The sequence below is a fragment of the Montipora capricornis genome, chromosome 1 (genome assembly GCF_036669925.1).
Source record: "Montipora capricornis isolate CH-2021 chromosome 1, ASM3666992v2, whole genome shotgun sequence".
NCBI lineage: Eukaryota > Metazoa > Cnidaria > Anthozoa > Scleractinia > Acroporidae > Montipora > Montipora capricornis.
The window spans coordinates 16,416,052-16,438,568 of NC_090883.1; the positions used below are offsets into that span (position 1 = coordinate 16,416,052).

Sequence of the window (22,517 nt, forward strand, 5' to 3'; positions counted from 1 at the left end):
TTTACCAAAAAGTAATAATAATAATAATAATAATAATAATAATAATAATAATAATAATATGACTGTTATTATTATTAGTACTGTACATATACATGTATCATTACAGTTATAGAAATAAAGTATTGTTATTGCCTTACTGTACTAAATTAAGGGAGCACTGTACCTTACAAAGTTTCGTGTTAGGTTCCTCTTCACTCTCACTGTCTCTTGATATCATTTGAAAATCACAAACCTCCAGCAAATCTGGTTGGAATTCTTGTTAAGGTCCTCTTTTTCACAGCAACAAGAGGTAAACTCATAGATTACAATATCCACTATGGTAAAGCAAGATCTTTTAGATCTTACAGCTGTGCTTTGAAAATTTATCTTTTTTCTTCGCACTATTATTATAGTTGCAACGTAGTGCACATTCCAAAGCAGTCCTTGTTGATTCACTGATGACTATAAACACAAAATCACCTGGTCAATCTGTGGCACAACAATGACTACACCTGAACTTATTGCACAATCACTTATAGCCAGTGTGAAATCTCAGATTGCACCATCAGTCGTAGCCGTCGTGAAATGTCTGATGACATAATGGTCTTAATTAATCTGGAACTTTCTTCGGATGACGTAATGGCTTTTTATGTATTCAATACTTGCTTTGAATCAAGCGCTTCAATAGCACAAAAGCGCAATATATTTTGAACTAAATAAAGAGTAGAATATTCATAACATTTTAAGTATGTTAACTTTTTAACAGCTTTTGGTGAATAAACACCATAAGTTGCATCATTTGCAGAGCCACTGACTATATGGCCGAGTGGAAGTTTGGGTCTGGTCACCGACAAAACTCAAAAAACAAACAAACAATGTGCAGAGCAAGAACCGCGCTCAGCCTATGGCCACTTGGGTAATCAATTGACATACAGCTATAAAAATTATTATTATTTGGGTGTGTGTAGTCCTAAAATGGCATGTACAGGTGTAGGCAATTATCAATTTAAAACCTCAATATCACTGCTGCTTACACAGGGCTCAAGACTAATCTTTTAGCTCACTAGCACAGTGGCTAGTAGCAGGTCTGATTTCACTATCCAAAACTAAATTTGCACCAGCCAGTCTGGTCATGTGCAGTTTGAATTCACTCATTTGTGTAATGAGAGTGGTGGAGCTCAGACATTTCTTATTACATCTAAAAGTTACATGTATAAGAAGTTTCCACTTTCACAAACACAACTCCCGCTTTCATTAAATATTCTCATGTGTTCAATCTGTTCACTTTCTTAAAAGATAGCCCCTGATATTCATCCTCTCAACAGTGGCGCAAATAAATTATGCTGTCATGTACCGCTTCCGGTATTTTTCTCTGACCCGCTGCCCAAACTTTGCAACTCACAATTATTGCACTGGAGTAACGAAAACATGGAATAAAGTAAATCAAGAAATAAACAGTAAATAAAAACCAAACTTTATTTATTAGAAGTATGTGTATGTGGAAAGGCTGTTTTATTATAAATTGAGCTTACTAGTATTTGCGACTGAAATTTCAAGTTAGCTGTTGAATGTGAAAGTGTCATTTTACATGTACGCATGAAGCACAAAAGCAGTGGAATGCTGGGCAAGATATAAAGGAAATTTGAAAGGACAAACTTGGCTTATGATTTTCTTTTTAATAGTTTCAACAGCAATCTGTGTGTTTTTATGCTCAAAATGGTTTTCAGGGTCAATTAATAATTTATTATGGCAGCCATGGTCCTTGCTCAAAAGTCTTTTCTCTTTTAATGTGAGATTCACCATTCCTAATGAACAAGATCAGCCGCTCCATAATTTATCATTGTTTTTTAAATTTGAAATAAATTATAGTTGGAATCAACTTCTAAACCAGTGTGTGACCTCTTGGCCTTGTTGTACAGTAGCCAAGAAGTTCCACATGATATCACATGCTGAATACCTCCGAGCGCACTGCCCGTTTTCATGAAGTAAGCCACGCAGAATTAAAGGCCTTCATGTTGTTAGCACTTCATCTAAGGATGACCCAACTTCAAGTTACAAAATTAATAAAGTACGTAACCATCTACGAAAAAAAATGACGTAAGCTACAGTTTAGAAAAAAGATACAGTCAAGCCCTTCAGAGCTGAATTGACTGGAAAGCTTCTTTTTCTTATCCAGTCTAAGAAGTTTTTCTAGCCTTCTTATCTCTTTGTCTTCATTCTTATTGTCCTCCAAAAGTTTCAGTTTGTAGTTTTCTTGAGATTCAGAAGTTTCCTGTATGTTAAAGTCATTATTCCAGTATTATAAATAATAAAAATAATAATGATGAAATAATAATGATTTTAGTATTTATTCTGAATAAATAGTTTGCAGCATTTTCTTAATTTTCTAATCTAACAACATGCCTTGGTCCTATTCTGCCGTTTTCTTTTGTTTTTTCCTCCTGAGCCGCCTTTGCTATCACTGACTTTGCTTGATGCAGCAGTGTCATTTGTATTCTGTTTTGCAGGAATGCTTGGTACCTCAGAAACCTGTAAAAAATGGTATTGAATATATTCAGGCTATATTATGGTAATTGTGTTGAACGTTTTTTTTACATGTACATGTACTAGTTGTCAGGGCCGGAAGAAACCACTGATTTTTTTTTATTTAAACAAGACCTTCATTGTACAGCTGTGTTCCTTATGATGCCATCAATTTCTAGCACAAATTTAACGTTATTTTTGTCTTTGTAAGGGAAAGGATAAAAAATACAAAATATCCACGGCTAGAATTTTGAACCTTAAATTTTTTTCCAGTTCCAAAAACCATAACTTAATCACGACTTGTTACAAGGTATTCCCTGAAGAAGTTAAATTCCAAGGATAAATAATAATAATAATAATAATTATTATTATTACAGAATATTAACCCATTGACTCCTGGGGGTTCCCCATCGACGAGTAAAATCGTCTGGCGTTAGACAAAGTAAAACACTAAGTCTGGCCGGTTTAGGCCAGTTTAGTAGTCAAATTAACTTAGTTCAAATTTTCCCATTCTATGTAGTTATACCTAGCAGACTACGTACTCTGCAAGAGTTGGCTGAGTGTGATGATTATACAACTGCACATATTGAGTCTCAGTCTTTGCACAAGACAACTACCATATACATGTCAAATCTCCACATGTACATGTACATTTTAAAGTGCTTTGAATAATAATGGAAATGGAAATGGAAATTGTTTACCCATGGAACACCTTAAGAGTGCTCAGGAGCTCGTTCAACATGTGTCCGTGCATTCCGGATCGAACTGGAATTTGGCAGCGTTGGTTTTTTTTTAAGGACAGGGGAAAACCAGAGTACTCGGAGAAAAACCTCTCAGAGCAAGGAGAGAACCAACAACAAACTCAACCTACATATGCCGCCGGGACCGGGAATTGAACCCGGGCCACACTGGTGAGAGGCAAGTGCTCTCACCACTGCTCCATCCCTGCTATATCATTATCATAAGTCAAATAACGCACTACCCTTTGAAAAGACACTGCATTCATTTTAGCATTTCCAAAAATAACCACCATCTTGCTCTATAACTGAAAAAATGAAAATTTGTATGAAGTTTTAATGCAATAATTATTATTATGTACAGACCTGTCCCCTCTTCTTGGAGAAGAAAGTAGCTCTTTTTGCTTTCTTTTGAATTCTGGACTGCTTTCTTAGATCTCTCCTGCTGGGAGTTTTCTTCTTCTTCCCTTAAAAAGACATTTTTCACAATTTCAGTAATTAACTAATATGACCCAATATGGCCCAGTTTTTGTGTTTAAGAATTTAGCATTCCTCACATGATAGTGAATTTAAAGTCTGATAAATGAATGAAGTTGATTTGGACATTATATTACTGGAAAACAGTCAGTTTGCTCCTGTAGACAGAGCAAGTGAAAGAGAATACATTACGAACTACATAACAGTAGCCCCTGCGAGAAGGACTCGTGCAAGAGTTAAAAGTTTGTCTTTGTCACCATCGATAACATACATAATTCCGCATCAGGATTGATAGGCTTGGACACTGTGAATTCTAAATCCCATGGCTTTTGCATGACTTTTGAAGAATCCTGGCACTGAGAGACTCCACAAATGCAAACACCCAGGCTTAACTGAGGTGTACACAAAATTATACTGGTCAATTCTGATGTTCACTTAACAAGTTCCTCTCTAATTTTTTAGTTACTGAACACTAAAACTGTTAGTGGAACCTTAATGCAACATCCATAAAACAGAAACCAACACAAGAAATCATTTTGCCCACCAAATGAAAGAGATAAAAGAAGAAGAAAAACCCTGCAAGAATTTTTGATGATGTCAGTGCAAATCCAGTTTCCCCTCTTCTCAAAAAGCAACCTGTGATTTGATATGTTTTGATAATGGCCCAAATTACTGCATCAGTGCTAAATACACTTGACACCTTAATAAAGATTATTATTTATTATTATTATTATTATTATTATTATCATTATTATTATTATTATTATTATTATTATTATTATTATTATTATTATTATTTGTGCTATGGTCTGCTTTAAATAGCTAGAATTTAATGACTCAACCAGTTGCTGTGTCTAAAGTTGTATCACTACTGTTCAGTGCATTGCAAGTTACTAATTTACACATAGTAACCTTACAGGTTTGCACATTACAGAATACAGGGCCACATTCAAGACCAGTGGAAATACTGGCTTATTTGGATCAGCACTGGATGAAAGAACAAGTCATATAAATATTATAATACAAATATTGTGGTCTGTTTTACTGGTCTCTACATGTAGATATGGTCCTGAATTCTCTCCATGTAGTTTAGCCCAGGTGGAGCTCAAATATATGGCTGCTTAATTCTTAAATTGTTCACCTTAAGATTTCAGTTCGCAGGGAGGAAATTTTGAAGCACCCCTCGTGAATTCCACTACACACTTCCTTCAGATTTTGAAAGCGTGTTTGAGCTTCGAATTTTATCCAAAGCCTGGTTTTTTTTGGTGCAAGTTTAGGATTTCAGGGCCCATCATTATTCACGTTTAAGACTTACCGATTGGACCTCAGAGGGTTGGATCAAGCAAAAGATGACGCCAAAGACTCACTGGCTTAAAATTGAAGCGTGTAAATGCAGCTTATTATACATGCAAAACGAGTTAAGAGTCTGAAAGCTCAACATTCCTGTGCTGCATGTTAAATTTGGCATGTGCACATGCATTGCATTTTTAAACTAGTGAGTCTTTGACGTCATCTTATCCTCGATCCAGCTCTCTCAAGATTTTAAAGTTAGTAATGGCAGACCATTAAATAAGAAAATTCCAGTCAAAATAAACAGGTTTCTTTTTTAAATGAAGGCTTAAAACGATGCTCACTTAGTGTTCAGTTAACATAGTTTTGAGATACAAAGAAAAAGTAGAATTGATTTTTGGTCATAGTAGCACTTTATGGTCCACCATTCCTAACTTTAAAATCTTAAGAGAGCTGGATGAAGGAGAAAATGATGTCAAAGACTCACTACATGTAGTTTAAGAATGCAATGACTGAATTAATTTGCAGCACAGGAGTTTCGGGCTTTCAGATTTTTAAACTCGTGTTTTGCATAAATAATAAACTGTATTTACATGCTGAAATTTAAGCTATTGAGTGAATAATTAATGATGTCACTTTTCCCAAGATCCAACGCTCAGAGGTCCAGTCGGTCAAATTTGAATGCGAGTAATGGCGAACTGTGAATTCCAAAACTAAACACTCAACTAAAAATTCAACTAAACTATCATAATTAAGTAGAGCAAGATCGTCCGGGTGAGTGTAGTCCTGAGAGGGACTGTTTGAGATGACATTGATTGACGTTTCGACAACCTGAGCGGAAGTTATCTTCAGAGTCAATTGATTTGTGTAACACCAGTAGATGGTATAAATTCTCTGGCCATTGATGTGATTGGTCAAGTCAACTGTCAGCCGATGTCTACAACTTCCTGCACCCTACAAACGCCTCATCAACAACATCAACAGACAAACAACACACTGATTTACTCTATCACAGTACTGCCCGCAGTATTCTACGATACACATACAGACGTTAGACCTATAGACGGATTGAAACGCACCAATCACTGTTTAGTCTTCCCAGCCAATTACATGTAGGCTCAACTGAAAGTTGACCAATAACATCACAAATAAGTTGACCAATGACATCTATGACCGGAGTTTTTATATAGTATCTGATGTTACACAAATCACTTTACTCTGAAGATGACTTCTGCTCAGGTTGTCGAAACGTCAGTCAATGTCATCTCAAACAGTCCTTCTCGGGACTACACTCACCTGGAAGATCGTACCTTACTTAAGTATGATAGGACTCCTGGGTTCAAACCATTTACGATAATGCATCTATCAATGTTAAGCCTGAGGAAGGGGGGCCCAGGGCATATGTCGGACATTTGAACTCTATTGCTTTCCCCACCCTCAGAAATTTCACTAGGAATCTGGGTCCCAGGGTGGGGACGTTTGCTTCTTTTTGTGCAGAGGAATGGGACCAAGTCACATCGTCCCATTGTGCTCGTCTGTGCGCTGGCCATCTTTGAATTGAAGTAGCGCGGGTGAAGCCCTGAAACGGCTTTTTTCAAATAGGTAAGCACTTGTTTTTATATTTATAAAATATACACAACAACTACTTTGAACTTAAGGGATATTACTTCCCCAAGGTGGGGATATTTCATCTGATTTGACCAAAAATTCTTCTGAAAAGTCAAATGCCCCACATATGCCTGGGGTCCCCCCCTTGGGATTAACATTGATAGATGCATAAACTAAACTAAACACTCCACTAAAAAGTCTTTGGACAAAAACCAAAGCTCAACATTTTGCCAGGCAGGTGTTAAGCAAACACACTTTCAAAATCTGAAGAAAAAAAGGAAGTGATTGTGATTTTTTTATCAATTTAAATAGACCAATTTCGATATATTAAAATTCAGTCCTAAACAAAAGACATCATCTCGAGGCTCTGGGGAATAAATATAAGGATTTGTATGAGTTTATTCCCCAGAGCCTAGAGATGATGCCTTTTGTTTAGGACTGAATTTTAATACATCGAAAGTGGTCTATTGCTGCAATACTGTGACCTTGATGATGATCATAGTCGAATGGGTTCCACGCTGGACGACCCAAGTTGAGTCTCGTTTTCGCGCTTAATAAACTTTATGATGCTCAAGAGAAATCATTCATAAGATAAATTAGTTTCCTTTTCAAGATGTGTGCGCAAATGAACTATAGTGATGGCGAATCACCTTGTTTGCAAAACGACAACAATTGAAATTTCTTCACACAAACGTAGCTCCACGTGCCAAACTCAAACTAGCTCAAATCAAGGTAATTTATGTCGATCACATGCCTACCTATTGCTCTCACAAAGACCCTGTCATCTAAATCCTGACCAACTGGAACCTTGAGGAAATGTCCTTTGGCTCGAATATGAAAAAATTCATCTGTTTCTTTTCCTTTCCTGTTTGGTGCTCGACGGTCAGCCATTTTGTTAAGTTGGATGCGCGAGGGCTGGTGCTGTTCTTTGTCACGAAATAGCCCTTTACCTCCAGCCTCCTCTTATCAGATCGCGTGACGAAGGAAAAATTCTGTTACTTTACAAGAACCACAGAAGATTCGTTCTTTGTCGTTTTTGTCTGACGAAAGGCTTACAATCAAGTAGCTTCGTCACCAGTACCAGAATTACTGCCATGTCTCAAACATACTTGGTCTTAATTCCTGTTGATGGCAGTAAACACAGCGACAGAGCCTTCGACTGTAAGTATTGCTGTGTTTCATGCAATTACAACATATTGTGCTCCGGGAATTGCGACATCACTTACAACACATTTACTTACACCCATCGCCCAATAAAAGTAACGCCATGGTGCGAATCATCGCAAAAAATTTCTTTTCCGTCAAGGCTCTCCGTTTTTAGCGAATTGCTTGACTATTATTTTCTTATATAAATAAAAATTGTGGACTTTCAATTTATCTCCGCTGATGAATACAAATGAAAGTACGTCTTGGAAATGGTAGTCATAGCACTTGCGCTAAACTCTTAGTCTGAGTACTGTATGCAAAAACAATTCGTTGTGCTGACCTCTTGAGAGGTTTGGAAACATTTCATAGGAAGACTTGGTATCTTGGTGCTGCTGTTTTATGCTTTGTTTCAACCTGCAAATTCTCAGTAGCAAGAGCTATGTCATTAACATTATACTCCCTTTATTCTCTTTAACATTTCTGGTAATAAAGAATATCATTTCCGTTTAGCTGCGATTTTCTTTATTTTATGGGACACCTGTTACTGTTTTCGAATTCACCAAGCGTTCGGACTCTGGCATAAATAAATCATAAGAAATTGAAAACTAATGCCGGTAGAAGCGACTAGATAAAATAGAAAACGCGATAGTTTGCATGATCTTCTCCGAGTGGATGGCTCCCCATATTGATTATCCAAGTCTGACAAAACGTCGACGGCTTTTGCATCACGAGATAGTCGAGATAAATGTGCATGAACAATCTAAATATTTATACACACTGAACAAGCTACTGGACCACACCATCGCATGCTTGATTACGACTATATAAGGTATGATCTTGTTTCCAAAGGAATATCCTTTAACCGAAAGATTATTGGCACAGTAAGGCTAAGGTAATGGATAAAGCGCGCGAAATATTCTGGACTCGACTTCCGGTTTTTCTGTTGACGTCCTCAGCCCTCAGACGGTCACTTGAAAATTGACCCACGGATGGAAATCATAAGTGAAACATTTCGTATGCCAGGACAGTGGTCTCTCGCAAATTTCTAAAACGAATCGCCTCTAGTGGTGAAAAGGTACCTAGCAATGTAAATAAAGAAATATTACCATTTTGGCAACTTCACTCGTTTATATCTCTGCTTCCGGACGGTAATTTTTTTTCATTTCTTTTGCAAATTCTGTTGGTGAAAAAAATATTGCAGACATATATAAAAAAAAATTGATTTTTCTGTAAAACTGGCCTACAGATTTTGTTGAATTTTAAATATTTTAGAGATTGTTTCTAACATTATCTGGTAACGCTGTATGGGAAGATTTCACCGTCCCGTTTTTTTAAAAAAAGACAATACAGTCAACTCCCAGCTTGCGGACATCTCACTATTACGGACACCCCGCTATTAGGGCTCCATTTAAACTAGCTCTTCTAAATAATTGGATGCCCCTGGATAAATATTGAATTAAATAAAAAATAAATAAATAAAATTACGGACAGCAGCTAAATCCACAGCGAAAGTTACAGACGTTTGACTGAAATAAACTCCCGCTATTACGGACTCTCGCTATTACGGACTTACGGACACTTATTCGATCCCAACGTCACAATTTTATTGCTTTCTCTCTCATTATAGTATATGGTAATTTAAGGCTCAAATAAATGCCTTATATCGTTGCCACGGTAACGCGATGCAAAGCCTCAGAATTTAGCTCGTCATCGCTTCTCACTCGTCATTTCGTTTATCTAATCAAATAAAGAACATTACTTGGCTGTCTTTTTGTGCTGTTTACATCGTTCGCACGCGCCCTGAAGGACAGGTCCGTAGTGCCAAGAGGCCCGCAGTGCGTGCATAAATCACTAAAATAAACAGGTCTGTTGGAAGCGTGCTTGAGTTTCAACAAAACAAGTGCCAAAATCGGCGAAAAATTGTGACACTGGTGAATAATAAATCAGCTGCTATTTGTAAAAGGATGGAATTACCTGTTGATAAATAATCTCGTCTAGGAGAGCAAATTTTTGACTGCAGAAACAATGGTCAACCTCAAAGTTAGGCGATTGTGATCTTTGTGTTGAATTCGCACATTTCTTGTCAAACTTCATAACACTTGAAACGAAAAAAAACCAAACTAACAAAAACAAAAACCCGGTGTCTTGCCATCATTTTGACACAGATGTAGCCTTTGTTTCGCGATTTTACCAGTTACTTGTGCACCCAAAGGTAGAATAGTAAAATTGAACGTATCAAAAGTCTCTCAAAATGTTTTTCGCTGATGGTAATTTTTCATATTCGTGGTTCAAAATTTATGTTGTTTTTATGTCGCAAATGTTGTTGCTGATGGCAAAATATTTCATTCTCGATCGACACTTCCTTCTGCTCTCCCTAAAAACTGTGTATCAATATTTACTTTTTCATCAATATTTGTTTTGTATAAAGCAGGCTAACAAAATTTTAGCTTACTTAGTTCGCATTTTTGAGCGTTAAATTTTCGGTCCTATGTTTCTGACGCAGCAAGTCGTACATTTTGAGTTCTCCCATCCCGATACTAACCCCGCCGGATAGCACTTAACTTCAGTGAACTAAAAGCTGTCAGAAGCTCAGAGCACAGGCTTGAAGTTATAAGGGAACTTGAAAATGATCGTCATGTCAGCCTCGAAGCCATTGTATCTCGATTCCCTGTTATTTAGCCTGTGTACAGCCGCCCGCTCTTCCTCCCTTTTTTTTTCGGAGAGCGAGCGGCTCTACACTGGCTACTTTTATTTTCTTCGATCTTCCCGGGTTTAGTGTTTTACTAGTAACCACATGTCTTCTCAGGGCACGGTATCTAACACGGCATTATAATGATATACGTTACCAAAACAATGAAGTGTACTATTAGAGCTACATATTACGCAAAGAAAACTTGAATCCGGAAAAATCCGAGCCCCAGATGGGATTCGAACCCACGACCCTCCGTGATCTAGTACGGATGCTCTAACTCTGTGGCTGCGTGATGCAGCTCGAGTCAAATACCCACATTTCACCCTTGCTCACCATAGAGTCCAGTAGCTCAGTGGTTAGAGCATTCGACTAGATCACGGAGGGTCTTGGGTTCGAATCCCAGCTGGGGCTCGGATTTTTCCGAGTTTCCAGTGGGTTCTATTGTCACCATTTCATTTACTGTGTATATCCTTCTCTCTTTTGCTCACTTGGGTGGTTGGTTGGCCGCATCGTAGATATGCTTTAATGTGACTGCGTGATGCAGTTATGAGCTATGTTGCCGTTATTTGACTCTGTAGCTGCGTGATGCAGCTCGAGTCAAAACCCACATTTCGACCTTCCTCACCATAGAGTCTCCAGTAGCTCAGTGGTTAGAGCATCTGACTAGATCACAGAGGGTCGTGGGTTCGAATCCCATCTGGGGCTCGGGCTCGGCCGAGTTCCCAGTGGGTTCAATTGTAACACCTTTCATTTAATATGTGTTAAAACATTCTCTCACATTCGACAACTTGAATCTCCTGGAAAACAAAACGCAGCTCGGTTGACAATTATCGAATAAAGCGCTGTCCAGTTACTGCACTAACACATGTACGCAATACGTGCCTATTTTTGAAAACACTCACCAAGTGAAGAAAAAAAATAACACCTTCTTTGTTGTGGAATATTAAATCTCTTATTCGATTGTTTAACGTATAGTACTCGCGGACATTTTGCTCATTGCTCGTATGCTTCGTAACTCGCAAAATATCCGCATGTATTTTATGTTAAACCATCGAATAAGATGGTTATGCAGAAGCAACGCACGCATATTATGTATCACGAATCTTGCGCCATCCACGACTCGCATTTGATTAGCTATCTGTGTTGCACTGTCGAGAGAAAATCAGATGTAAGGATCAACAGTATTTTCAAAATGGGCCTGTAATTTAACCTTATTCAATGTACAGTTTATCTCCAGTTTATACACCGACCGGAGTATACCGTCGGGATATTACACGTGAACGAAGCATCTTCCAGTACCATCATAAGGATTCCGCGTAAGTTATGATGTATAAGTTGTCTCATTTATGGTATCCTAACCAAAAAATGATAACTGTGCAAGTCATTGCAGAGACACCACAATTTTACAAGGGCGAGACCATTTTAACTCATTCCGCTTGCATCCATAATGATTTACAAAGACAAAAGAAATGTTTGCTTGAAATGTAGAATTTAACACCCAGAGCATTGGTTTGGTTCAGGATCTGACATTATCGACTTGACATCCGCCATTACGATTAAAAACGCTAAGCACTCTTTTAATTGGAATTTGAAACAGTGGTTACCATTCCTTCGCTGGTCGAAGTTCTCGTCCGTGTTATGCTCTTCAATTGCAGTTGGTAGTGACATCACAGAAGAAGCTATAGAGAACATTGTCAGAGCCCAATGGAAAAAAGTTGATGATTTGATTGACAAATATAAGAAAAAGTGCGAACAAGCCCAGGTAAAATCTAGTCCTCCGACTGTTTGTTGAGTAGAAACCTTTTCCTTTGATTTGATTTCCCTTTGTTGAAATGATAACAGGAAGCTGCATTAAACACTGACAGAAGCGGAAGCTTGGAAAATCAAACTTAACACTGAATCCAAATATTTCTTCCGGTTCCTACTCTCGGACAAAGTGAAAGAGAATCAGCACATTCCTTAAGGTGTTAGAAATTATGGGTTAAACGGGTATTTATCTTCAACTCTTGGTGAATTCAGCAAAGGAAGAAACTAAACACGGTTCCTCTCTCTGACTCGCTCTCTAAGTTTCAACCGTGCATTGGAGCCAGCATCCTGAATATTCAGTGTTATTTTTCTTGAAAATGCCGCTAATGGAAATTATTTTCTGTGTTGGAAATAAAAGAAAGTTAGGCCCGATCCAAACGCCGCTCCTCTCATGTGCCGAACCCAACTCAATAAAACAGAGTTAACTGAATAGAGGGTAATGTGAAGTGCTAGATTTCTATCCCATATGAACCATGTGAGCGTTAGCCCTACTGATGGAAATGGGCCCACCCAAGGACAGAGAAAAACTCTGACCTAGTTTCCTCATATGGGATAGAAATCTAGCACTTCACATTACCCTCTATTCAGTTAACTCTGTTTAATATATAAGTGCTACACGGCCAACGTTCACGTTCGGCGTTTGGAACGGGCCTTAGGGACTAAAACAACATATTGAATGCAATTTATACGTATGTAGGGTAATTTTAGGTTTCCTGTCAAGTAATGCTCTCGCTTTGGAGATCTAGATTCAGTTTTGAAGATTCAATTTGAGCTCCCAGTAATGAACCCTAACCCAAACACCTTCAAGGAATTTGGGGATTTTTCCTTGGTGGCGCATAACCGGGAATATGTGTAATATTTGCGCGAGAGCGCCAATAACGAGTGCCCTTCGAAGGCACACGAAACTAGGGGGGTCCGGAGGCATGTTCCCCCGGGAAATTTTGAAAATTTAAGTACTCTAGGATGCAATCTGGTGCATCTGAACTCTAACTTTGGCCAAACACCAGGATTTATCAATTGTCACTTTGTTTCAGCGTTCAATACATGTTTTTCGCGCCCTGTCTAAAGAAAAGTACGCCTGATCACAGATTACTCCTTTTACAGCGAACGACACTAAAAACTTGATTGCTTATTGTTCGATTTTCCCAGCTGGGGCGACACCTATATGATCTAGGAAAGTCCAACTAATTAATAGTTTGAACTTATTTCTTGTTTCTTGTTTAAAAGTGTTCCGTTTTCATCGAAACAAAAGGAAAACCAGGAGAGGTGATCTGCAGAGTTGCAAAGGAAAAGAATGCTTCTCTGGTTGTCATGGGGTCAAGAGGACTGGGAACGATACGCCGCACCATATTAGGAAGTGTGAGCCAGTACGTCATCGATCATGCGCACATACCAGTTACTGTGGTACCACCGTAAGCGTGAAAGCGGTCAACCAAAATAAAGTGGTAGAGGGTATATATGTTGTCGGTCAAATTCGGTCTCAGGTTGAATCTGTTCTTACCTAGGTTAAAATGGTCATCCTCATTTTACCTGGGTGTCAACCCCCCAAAAAGGACTGAAAACACCTTATACCTTCCCTCAAGATCTGTTTTCAGCATTCTCAACGCGTCTTCTTAATGTTTCGTATCATCTTATCAGTTTCGGTATTCATACACTTATCCATTCAGTCTCAACATTACAACATACTAAGGGAACAAAGAACTGTTGTACTATGCACGGGCTGACAGGTATTCAAACTCGGACCGTCCAGATCTATAGTCTTGTGTCTTCACCACGACACTACAACAACCAACATGCTCAACCCAACACAGTTCTTTTTATTATTTACTTTTGTATAATAACCAAAACAAATCCTAACCTGACCCTAATTTTTCTCTAGGCTTAATTTAGGCTCCAAAAAAACTTCTTCAATTCATCTGAGTGCGTATTCAACCTAGCGGTAAAATAAGTATCACCAATTTAACCTAGGTAAAAACGGATTTTCCTGTATGGTGGCTATGTTGCCGGTAAAATCCGTTTTCAGGTTGAATCCGCTTTTACCCGAGTTAAATTGGTGATCTTCATTTTACCTACTGTAGGTTGAATACGTACTCAGATGAATGGAAGAAACTTTCTTGGAGCCTAAATTAAGCCTAGAGAAAAAAAATAGGGTCAGGTTAGGATAAGTTTTGGTTATTATACGTGGATATCAATTGACTTATTATAGGAAATAAATAATGATGAGAAGTCTGGTGTGTTGAGCATGTTCGTAGTTGTAGTGTAGTGGTGAAGACACAGGACTATAGATCTGGAAGACCAGAGTTCGAGAACCGGTAAATGCATAGTACAGTTCTTTAATCCCTTGCCATGTTGTAATGTTGACAAGTGTAAGAATACAGAAACTGATAGGATGATCTAAAACATAAAGATGTGTTGAGAAGGGTAAGACAGTGCTTGAGGGAAGGTAAAGGTGTTTACGGTCATTTTTGTGGGGTTGATAGCTGCTTTAATCAAATGAGGATCACCAATTTAACCTAGGTAAAAACGGATTCAACCTGAGAACGGATTTGACCGACAACAGTTACACTCTACACGATATTGTTACGAGATGTCGCGCTCGTTTTCACGCAGCCTCATATCCTTGAACATTTACTCATCCAACCATGGTATTTTATACAACATGGTGTGCTGTAGGATATAGACAATAAAATTGGCATGATAGATGTAATACATTTTGAACCTTTCTTTTTATTTGTGGAAAAAATACGATGAAACCACGTGTACGAAAAAGAGGTTACCTGACCTATTTATTGCATTTCCAAATTGACTGAAAGTAGTTTTGCATTTTTGTACTTTGTTGTAAAGGCAATGCATGATTCTTGTAAAGAGAAAATTAAAGGAGAAAATAATAAAAAGCTGATCTCTGTCCTGCGTTTTGGCTACTACGGTACCATCCATTCAGTGAAGGTTGCCGGATTCCGTTCAATAGAGGTTTTGCACGGCAGCCATGTTGCATGGCAGGAACAATGAAAATAATTTGCATTAGAAAGAACATTTGTTCCCATAAGAAAAATAATCTATTGTTCCTGCCATACAACATGGCTGCCGTGCAAAACTATAGGCCATTTTCGAAATATCAAATATTTGCATATCTTCCTTGTCCTCAGAACCTCTCTTTCAAGCTAAATTTTAATATATCGAAAAAGGCATATTCGCGACTTTCCAATTCCCATAATGCAATACGTTTTGGTGGGTTCTTTGCATAAAAACATTACAAGTCCTTTACTCTTGGGACTGCATCATGCTTCAGTGAACTGGATATCCATTGTTTAATGCAAATAACCCCCTAAAATGAACTGTATTATGGGATTTGTGAAAATAGCCAATTAAAGGTAAAGTTACCCTTTTTATCACGGGTCGCAAAATAATAAATATCGTGCACACATTACTTTCCTTATAATTAGGGAATTCTGCCAACTCACTCTTCCACTCTGCCTTTTTACCTCAGCGAATTACATGGGGATGTTCTGTACCCGTGCTAACATGGAGAAAGGTTCTTTTAAGGTGTTCTTTAACGGTTCCCTGTCTTATAGAAAGACACGTGAAGCTCTTCTTGTGTGGCGAGTAGTGAGGGCCCGGACGCGCGGAATTCTTTGTCATAAAAAAGACGCATAATCCGTATTTGGTAGTGTTATCCTCCTTCATGAAACAACCGCCGTCAGTGCTGTGGCCTTCTAGAGGAAATAGTTGATCTTGAACAATTCCGTATGGCGGTCGATCCCTCCTGTTAACGGGATAGCATACTGAAAACAACAACCCGTGAAAAGGTCAACACCCAGTACTTTTTAAACCCATTAAGAAAGCATTCCATCCGAAAATAATTATCTGGTGGTTTCAGGAACTTCAACGAAGTCTCCTGGGAACTCCTTAACGCTTGAAACGGCGACCATTTTGCAAATTCCGTAAAAGCGGAAATAAACGTGTCGTACTCTCGTTCCAGCTTTACCAGACAAAAAATAAACTTATCATGATTTAAATAATGTCCAGGCTTTGCGCATATTTGGGCAAGACATGACTCAGACAAAATTTCCAGGGGAAGAAAAAGGTGACAGGAGATATTTTCCGTTTCCGCAATAGATGAGCAAAAAAATAAACGTTCAAACGGACATTCTTTGATATTGAATATGGACAAACTATATTAGAACTTTCATTTTTCATATCGGTGAAAATATATACAAAGCTTCAATCTGAGAACCAACTTTCGCTCAAAAACGTTAACCGAAAACTTAACTTTACAACATTTTGAAAACAGACACCCACCAAGCTGAATTTTTAGATAGAATTGAATATTCCCTACACAGATTTGCAATTAGTAAACTTCGTTTGGGGAATCATAGTCTTTAGATTGAAACAGGGAGACACTGTCTCTAAGACCTCTAAGCATTTAAGAATTTGTACCCTGTGTCAGTTGAACAACATCGAGAATGAAAGTCGTGTTCTCTTCTCTTGTACGCAGTGTGGCCCAGTGGTTAGGGTGCTTGCCTTGAGATCCGGAGATCCCGGGTTCAAGACCCGCTCTGACCACTCGTTGAATTTGATCCTAGTAGTCCCTGGTTCAACTTCCCAGCTGCACTTGTAAATAGCCAACTGGTTTGCCTCCGGCCAGTTGGGATTCTTAACAGTTGTTGTTGTGTTCTGTTGTTTCATTGATTGGTTCAGATTGGCCCTGAAAAGCCCCTATGGGAAGTGGTCAATTAAGTATGTATTGTATCAGGAGCCCATCTGGAGCGTGCAACTTCCATACAGCGTCTGTGAAACGGCGTTTTCACAAGTAGGTTTATTTTTAGACTAGCCCTTCCCGCGAATTAGGTCAAAAAACAAAGGCAGTTCCGGTTCGGTGACTCTATGACGTCAGCTTAATTTCTTGTAATTGGTCATTGGGCTCCTGTGGGAGTCTCATTAGCGGGAAATTCAATCTACAAATAACCTTACTTGTGAAAACGCCATTGCACGAAAATAGGTAAGTTGCACGCTCCGGGTGATGGGCTCCTGGTTGTATTGTATTGTACTGTACGACGCCCTTCGCTCAAAACTATATGATTAAGTAGTTCCTTGATATCAATTTAAAAATTTTGTTCCTGTTAACAATATTGATAACAATATTGATCCTTTTGTTTGTATATCACTTGCTGCTTTTGTTGGACGTTATGAATTACAGATATTCGTGGTTATTTTTTATTAAATAGATTAGTAATTTCTATTGCATAATTTGATAGGTATGCCATGTATAAAAATACCTGAATAAATTGTTGTTGTTGTTGATGTTGTTGTACATTCGTGGTATTTATTGCTATTAACAACATTGTTGGTCATGACTTTTAAACATTTGTTTCTCTCAAAAAAGCCCTTGTGGATATTTTGGCGGTAAACTGGAGTGAATTTACTTTCTGCTTGTGCACTTGGTCACAGCCTTTGTTCCTTCAATGACAGCGTGTTCAGCCATTTCACCGGGAAGAAGCAGCCTGATGGCGGTCTGGATCTCCAGAGAGCTGACGGCTGACTTCTTGTTCATGATGCCCATGGCTTTGCTGGAGATACAAGTGTCAGGATGAAATTGCTTTGAGACTTTTTGATGTAGATTGCATAGCCCTCCTTTCCGTCGGTCGTTTCCTTTTCTTATCACCAGTGGTGGCCTAAGCCTTACCAGCTCTCTTTTCGCCTTTCTTTCCTAGAACTTTTTTGAGGCATTTTTCGTTTTCCACTTTAGACAAGAATCAAGTGATAAAGACAGGAGAATGAATCTTTAGCTTGCGCGTTTTGTTTTTCCATTTCAGACCTCGTGATGTTACTCTAGAGAACAGCTTATTTCAAATGTCGGCTTTTGCACGTGCTTGTGTAAGCATGACTTGGAAAATTCCCTTGAGAACATCACGTGGTCCGAAATGGAAAACAAAACGTTCAATTTAATATAACAAAATAAACTCAAGATCAATTAACATACAAATCGAAATTTTCGATTTTTCATTGGCTCATAACTTAAGGGCTGGTCAAAGGTCAACAAACTCGGTTTTCTGCGTATATATCATCACATTTCCTTTTCCAACAAAAATTCACGGGCGTATAAAATCGCATTGGTAAGTTTAAATCCTATGGAAATCATGTGGTGCGTACAAAACATCACTGTCATTGTATAATTGATATCATTCAAAATATGACTGGTCGAGGTAAAGGAAAAGCAAAGGGCACTAAGCCCAATGGCCGCTTTTCTCGAGGAGTAGTTCAAGTTTCTGTTGGTCGACGCATCCACCGTTTTCTTCGCAAAGGTAATTACGCTAAGCGTGCTGGCACAAGAGCTCCTGTTTACTGGGCAGCTGTTCTCGAATATCTCATGATCAGCGCTGAGATCTTGCAGTTGGCGGACAACGCTGCTCGCGACAACAAGAAGACAAGAATCATTTCCCGTCACTTTCAGCGACGTGGTGATCACACTGACGGAGAGTTCAACAAATTCTTGGCTGGTGACAACATCGCACCGGGAGGTATTTTACCCAACATCCGAGCTTTCCTTCTTCGCACGAAAACTGAGAGGAAGGGTCAAGAACTGAAGGAAAAGCCTTAAACAAGCTTCTATTCTCAAAATTCAAAAGTGTGCAATGATCAAAATGAAAAGTAACTGGTTTAATGAAGCAATGGCAGCCTTAATATTTTAAGATATGGTGGATGTTCGGCAGGCTGTTTACGAGGCTCTTCAGCCGCCTTCTTCTTTGGACTGAGAAACTGTACCGCAAAAGACTTTTTCCTCGCTGCTGACGTTGCTCGTATTGATCGCAGTCACTCCAGAGATCCAGATGCAGAAGAGCTGGAAATCGACTGCTGAAATCCCCAACCATTTACTTGCTTCAGGGTGAACAACTTATCTGTTCTTCAAAATTTCTTCCTTGTGTATTTACTAATTTCAAGATGAGATTTTAGGGACTACAGTTCATTTTACTGTCTTTATGAGCTTATTGAGTAAAAAGTGGTTTAAAATACATTCCCATGCATGGTGTAACACAGTTGATTACTCGTTTGGTGTCGTAGCATTGTTTCCAAGCCAAGCCAAGCCATAACGTGCGCAAATTTAAAATTTAACATCAATCTGCATACTGAAGCGCATCTACCGTATTGTTTCATAGAGAACAAGGTTTGTGTTCAGATTTCAGTGCGAAACTCATGGAAAGCGATCAAGTTCGATTTGTAGTAGTGTAGCATACCTTTCCAATAAGAATACCAGTCCTCCTGAAAAAAATGTTGAAAATACTTGAGTGATTTGAATGATACTTAGCGCGCCAGCGGAGCACCATGGGTAAGATTTTTTGAGGAATCTACCCATGCGAGAGGGGAGATTCTGCTTTAGAGCCTCAAAAAAACTGAGATTTTGTAAGAACAAAAACAATTTTAAGACGAGTTTCCGTCTTGCAGCGATATTCCGCATCTTTAGTTCCTTGATGATTACAACTGAAGTTCTAACCACAAAAACACAATGAAATTTGGGAATGATTTCCGTACAGGTCCCTACTTTATTATGCATGCAGAATAAATTAATTATTCATTCGCGCTATTGTTTTCTAGAACCATACGTATACCCAAGAGAACCGAATATATACATGGGTAATTTGTACTTACGGGATGAATAAAAACGGATCTCATTTTTTTCTCTCCCTCCCTCTCTCTCTTCTTTCCCTTTATCGCCCGCACCGTTACTCGTTTTTGTCTCAGCTTTCCTCTTTCTATCCCTTCGTCTTGTTCTTATTTCCAGACCCCGCTCGGCTTTTTCTGCCATTTTATCCCATGATATGTCACTCGCAGCTTGCCTTGAACTCCGACCCACTGTAAACCTCTGGATTACTTGTCCCTGTTCTTTACCACTGAGCTAACGTGTCAAGTTGCTAATTCACACCTTGAAAATGATATTTATTTTGAATTCTGGCTGACTATTTACATAACAATGATACGTAATTATATACACGTGCCGCGCCGAGCACCTACAATCGAACTTACACTTGTAGGTTACCGTTAAGAGATCCCTGTTTTAGTACTCTTGAAACAACCGATCCCTTTAATAATGCTAACCGCAACCCTAATTACGACTAAAGGCACTGTTTAGGCTTAAGGTTAGTCCCTGTGATAGTTTTAGGTTTTCCAGTATTGCTGTGAACTGTGACCTGCTTTTCCTTCATGCCCCGTGCGTGCGGCACTCTTATAAGTTCACTGCGTGGAAGAGTATACCACGCTTAAAGTCTGATTGGTGCATCTTTCATGGGAAACTTTCATGCACGAGTTCATTGCAATTAAATCGTTTCATATTTCTCTTCTTTTGAAGCAAACTTGTGTCTTCGTAATAATCAAGATGGCTACCGAAGTAAAAGGGTCACAGCAATGGAAGATTTGATCATTTGGAAATTGTCCCTGCTTTATAGCCTTTCCAGAGTTGTGCATAGAGTGGTTCAAAGAAAACAATTTACTTTCGTCTTCCGTGTCCAAAACCTTTGTGAAAACGCAGTCAGTTGGCAAAGACAAAGTGCCGCATCGGGAGATGGATCTGTTTCGCGATGATCAAGAAAAACCTGCAATGGATAGCCTTCAATCCGCCAGAACACATATTAATTTTCTGACCGTAAACTTTCCTTGAAAAAATATTAGCCCTGGCTACCTGTGGCCGGAAAGTTTACAACTGCCTACAAGACAAGGGCTAACATCATCTCATCGCAGTTAACCATCGCCTAAACTTCGTCGACCCAGACAAACGAGCCCACAGCAGGGCATTGAAAAGACATGATGGGGAGTGAAACGAAGTATGCCTCGTAGGGCAACATCCATGGATCTCTACCAAAGCTATTTACTTGGAAGTATCATTGAGCATATTGCCGATCTCTACAAAGAGCGGTAAATCGCAAAATCCCTCTAAATGCACCGTTCGTGATCCTAAATACAGGAAAGGAAGAAAATATACACTTTGCAGTGTCTCGGCGAATTTTTAAGCAGACAGGAAGAACAATTTCACGAAAAAAAGGGCAGGTAGCCATTAATTTCTTATGACAGTTCTTTTATTTGGTTTGTTTGTTATGTTTGCGAATCTGAACCCTATTACAACGATTGCTTGAAACTCCACTTGTTGCGCTTATTCTAAAACTGAAAAATGGGTGAAATTGCAGGAAAAGTGCCGAAATTGCAGGAAAAACTGTTCGATTTTCCGTATTTCAGACAGAAGTTCGACCTACTTTTTTTTAAGTCCATATAGACTTGGAAAAAAAAAACCCTAAAAAAAAAAAAACAAAGCGCCACAGTCCTAAAGGACGTCTATTGTTATCGCTATTGTTTTCTCGAAACAAAGGAGTGTATGCATAATGAAGTAGGGACCTGTGCGGAAATCTTGCCGAAATTTGTTACCGCTGGCATTGGATACAGCGCTTTCCACTCGCTTTTGAAAGTCACTTTATATAGTGTCTTTCCTTTTTCCGAAGAGGCGACATTCGCGTTTTCGGCCTGCTTTCTCTTCGTCGCCATTTTTATTTCCCACACGGGGTGCCTGGGCTGGGTATTATATGTAGATCAGTGTTATCTCTCATTTCCCTTTGATAACCCGAATGTAAGCCGCCATATTTAAGGCTCACCTTCAACTGACAGGCATTGCGTGCCGTGGAACAATTTTCATATGAAGATTCTGCGTTTGTGAAAGGATTGCGCCGTGCAGAGTATCATCGCCAGCTAAAAGAATGCGAAGGATTTCCACTTAGGTGACGGGCATTTCAACCTATGTAATGACTCTGAACCTGCCCGTCACCTACGTGAAAATCCTTCGCATTCTTTTAGCTGGCGTATACTCTGCATGGCGCAATTCTATCACAAACGCAGAATTTTTGAAGGCCTGATGATCCAACAATAGAAACCTGCTCTAAACAAACAAATTCATTGCAACATAGTGAAACTCTTCCCATCGGGAATTACCTGATAGACATAAATACACAATCACGAGGACCGTCAAACTACCCTGAAGATGGCTTAACGCCGAAAACGTTCGGTCTTTAACTTTTTAAAATTTTTAGCCTTGTAAATACAAGTCCTACTTCAATTATGTTGCGAGGTTTTTTATCATGAAGTTAATTTTCTATAATCTTTATGTTGATCTGGGTAAGCTCTAGCAGCCGGGAGAAAATTGTTTGAAAGCGGGAGACCGGGAGAAAAGGACGAAAATCGGGAGACAGGTCTGCAAGTTACTAAAACTTCCGGTTAGGTTTGCG

The 22,517-nt window shown here is 38.9% G+C and overlaps 2 protein-coding genes across 2 annotated transcripts in view; one reads left to right on the top strand and one right to left on the bottom strand.

The window, feature by feature from the left end:
* Positions 1-7,514, bottom strand: part of LOC138060444 (nucleolar MIF4G domain-containing protein 1-like) — a 33,164-nt gene extending 25,650 nt beyond the window's left edge. Inside the window, exons 1-5 of the mRNA XM_068906254.1 lie at positions 7,373-7,514; positions 3,606-3,706; positions 2,383-2,508; positions 2,104-2,251; positions 164-243 (exon numbers count right to left, since the gene is read on the bottom strand). Of these exons, the coding sequence (XP_068762355.1) occupies positions 164-243; positions 2,104-2,251; positions 2,383-2,508; positions 3,606-3,706; positions 7,373-7,505 (588 nt within the window). The 5' untranslated portion in view covers positions 7,506-7,514. The remainder of the gene's footprint in view (positions 1-163; positions 244-2,103; positions 2,252-2,382; positions 2,509-3,605; positions 3,707-7,372) is intronic.
* Positions 7,515-7,551: 37 nt separating this feature from the next.
* LOC138060519 (universal stress protein Slr1101-like) lies at positions 7,552-15,155 on the top strand. Its single transcript, XM_068906358.1, has 4 exons — positions 7,552-7,775; positions 11,679-11,768; positions 12,108-12,214; positions 13,486-15,155. The coding sequence occupies exons 1-4, from the start codon at positions 7,709-7,711 to the stop codon at positions 13,672-13,674; spliced, it is 453 nt and encodes a 150-aa protein (XP_068762459.1). The 5' UTR covers positions 7,552-7,708; the 3' UTR covers positions 13,675-15,155.
* Positions 15,156-22,517: the final 7,362 nt, after the last annotated feature.

What these genes read in the sequence shown, in the direction of transcription:
- LOC138060519 (XM_068906358.1), top strand. Translation starts at nt 7,709, where the DNA reads ATGTCTCAAACATACTTGGTCTTAATTCCTGTTGATGGCAGTAAACAC. An exon ending in CAGCGACAGAGCCTTCGACT is followed by an intron (nt 7,776 to 11,678) that starts GTAAGTATTGCT and finishes TTCAATGTACAG; the next exon opens with TTTATCTCCAGTTTATACAC. An exon ending in TACCATCATAAGGATTCCGC is followed by an intron (nt 11,769 to 12,107) that starts GTAAGTTATGAT and finishes CTTCAATTGCAG; the next exon opens with TTGGTAGTGACATCACAGAA.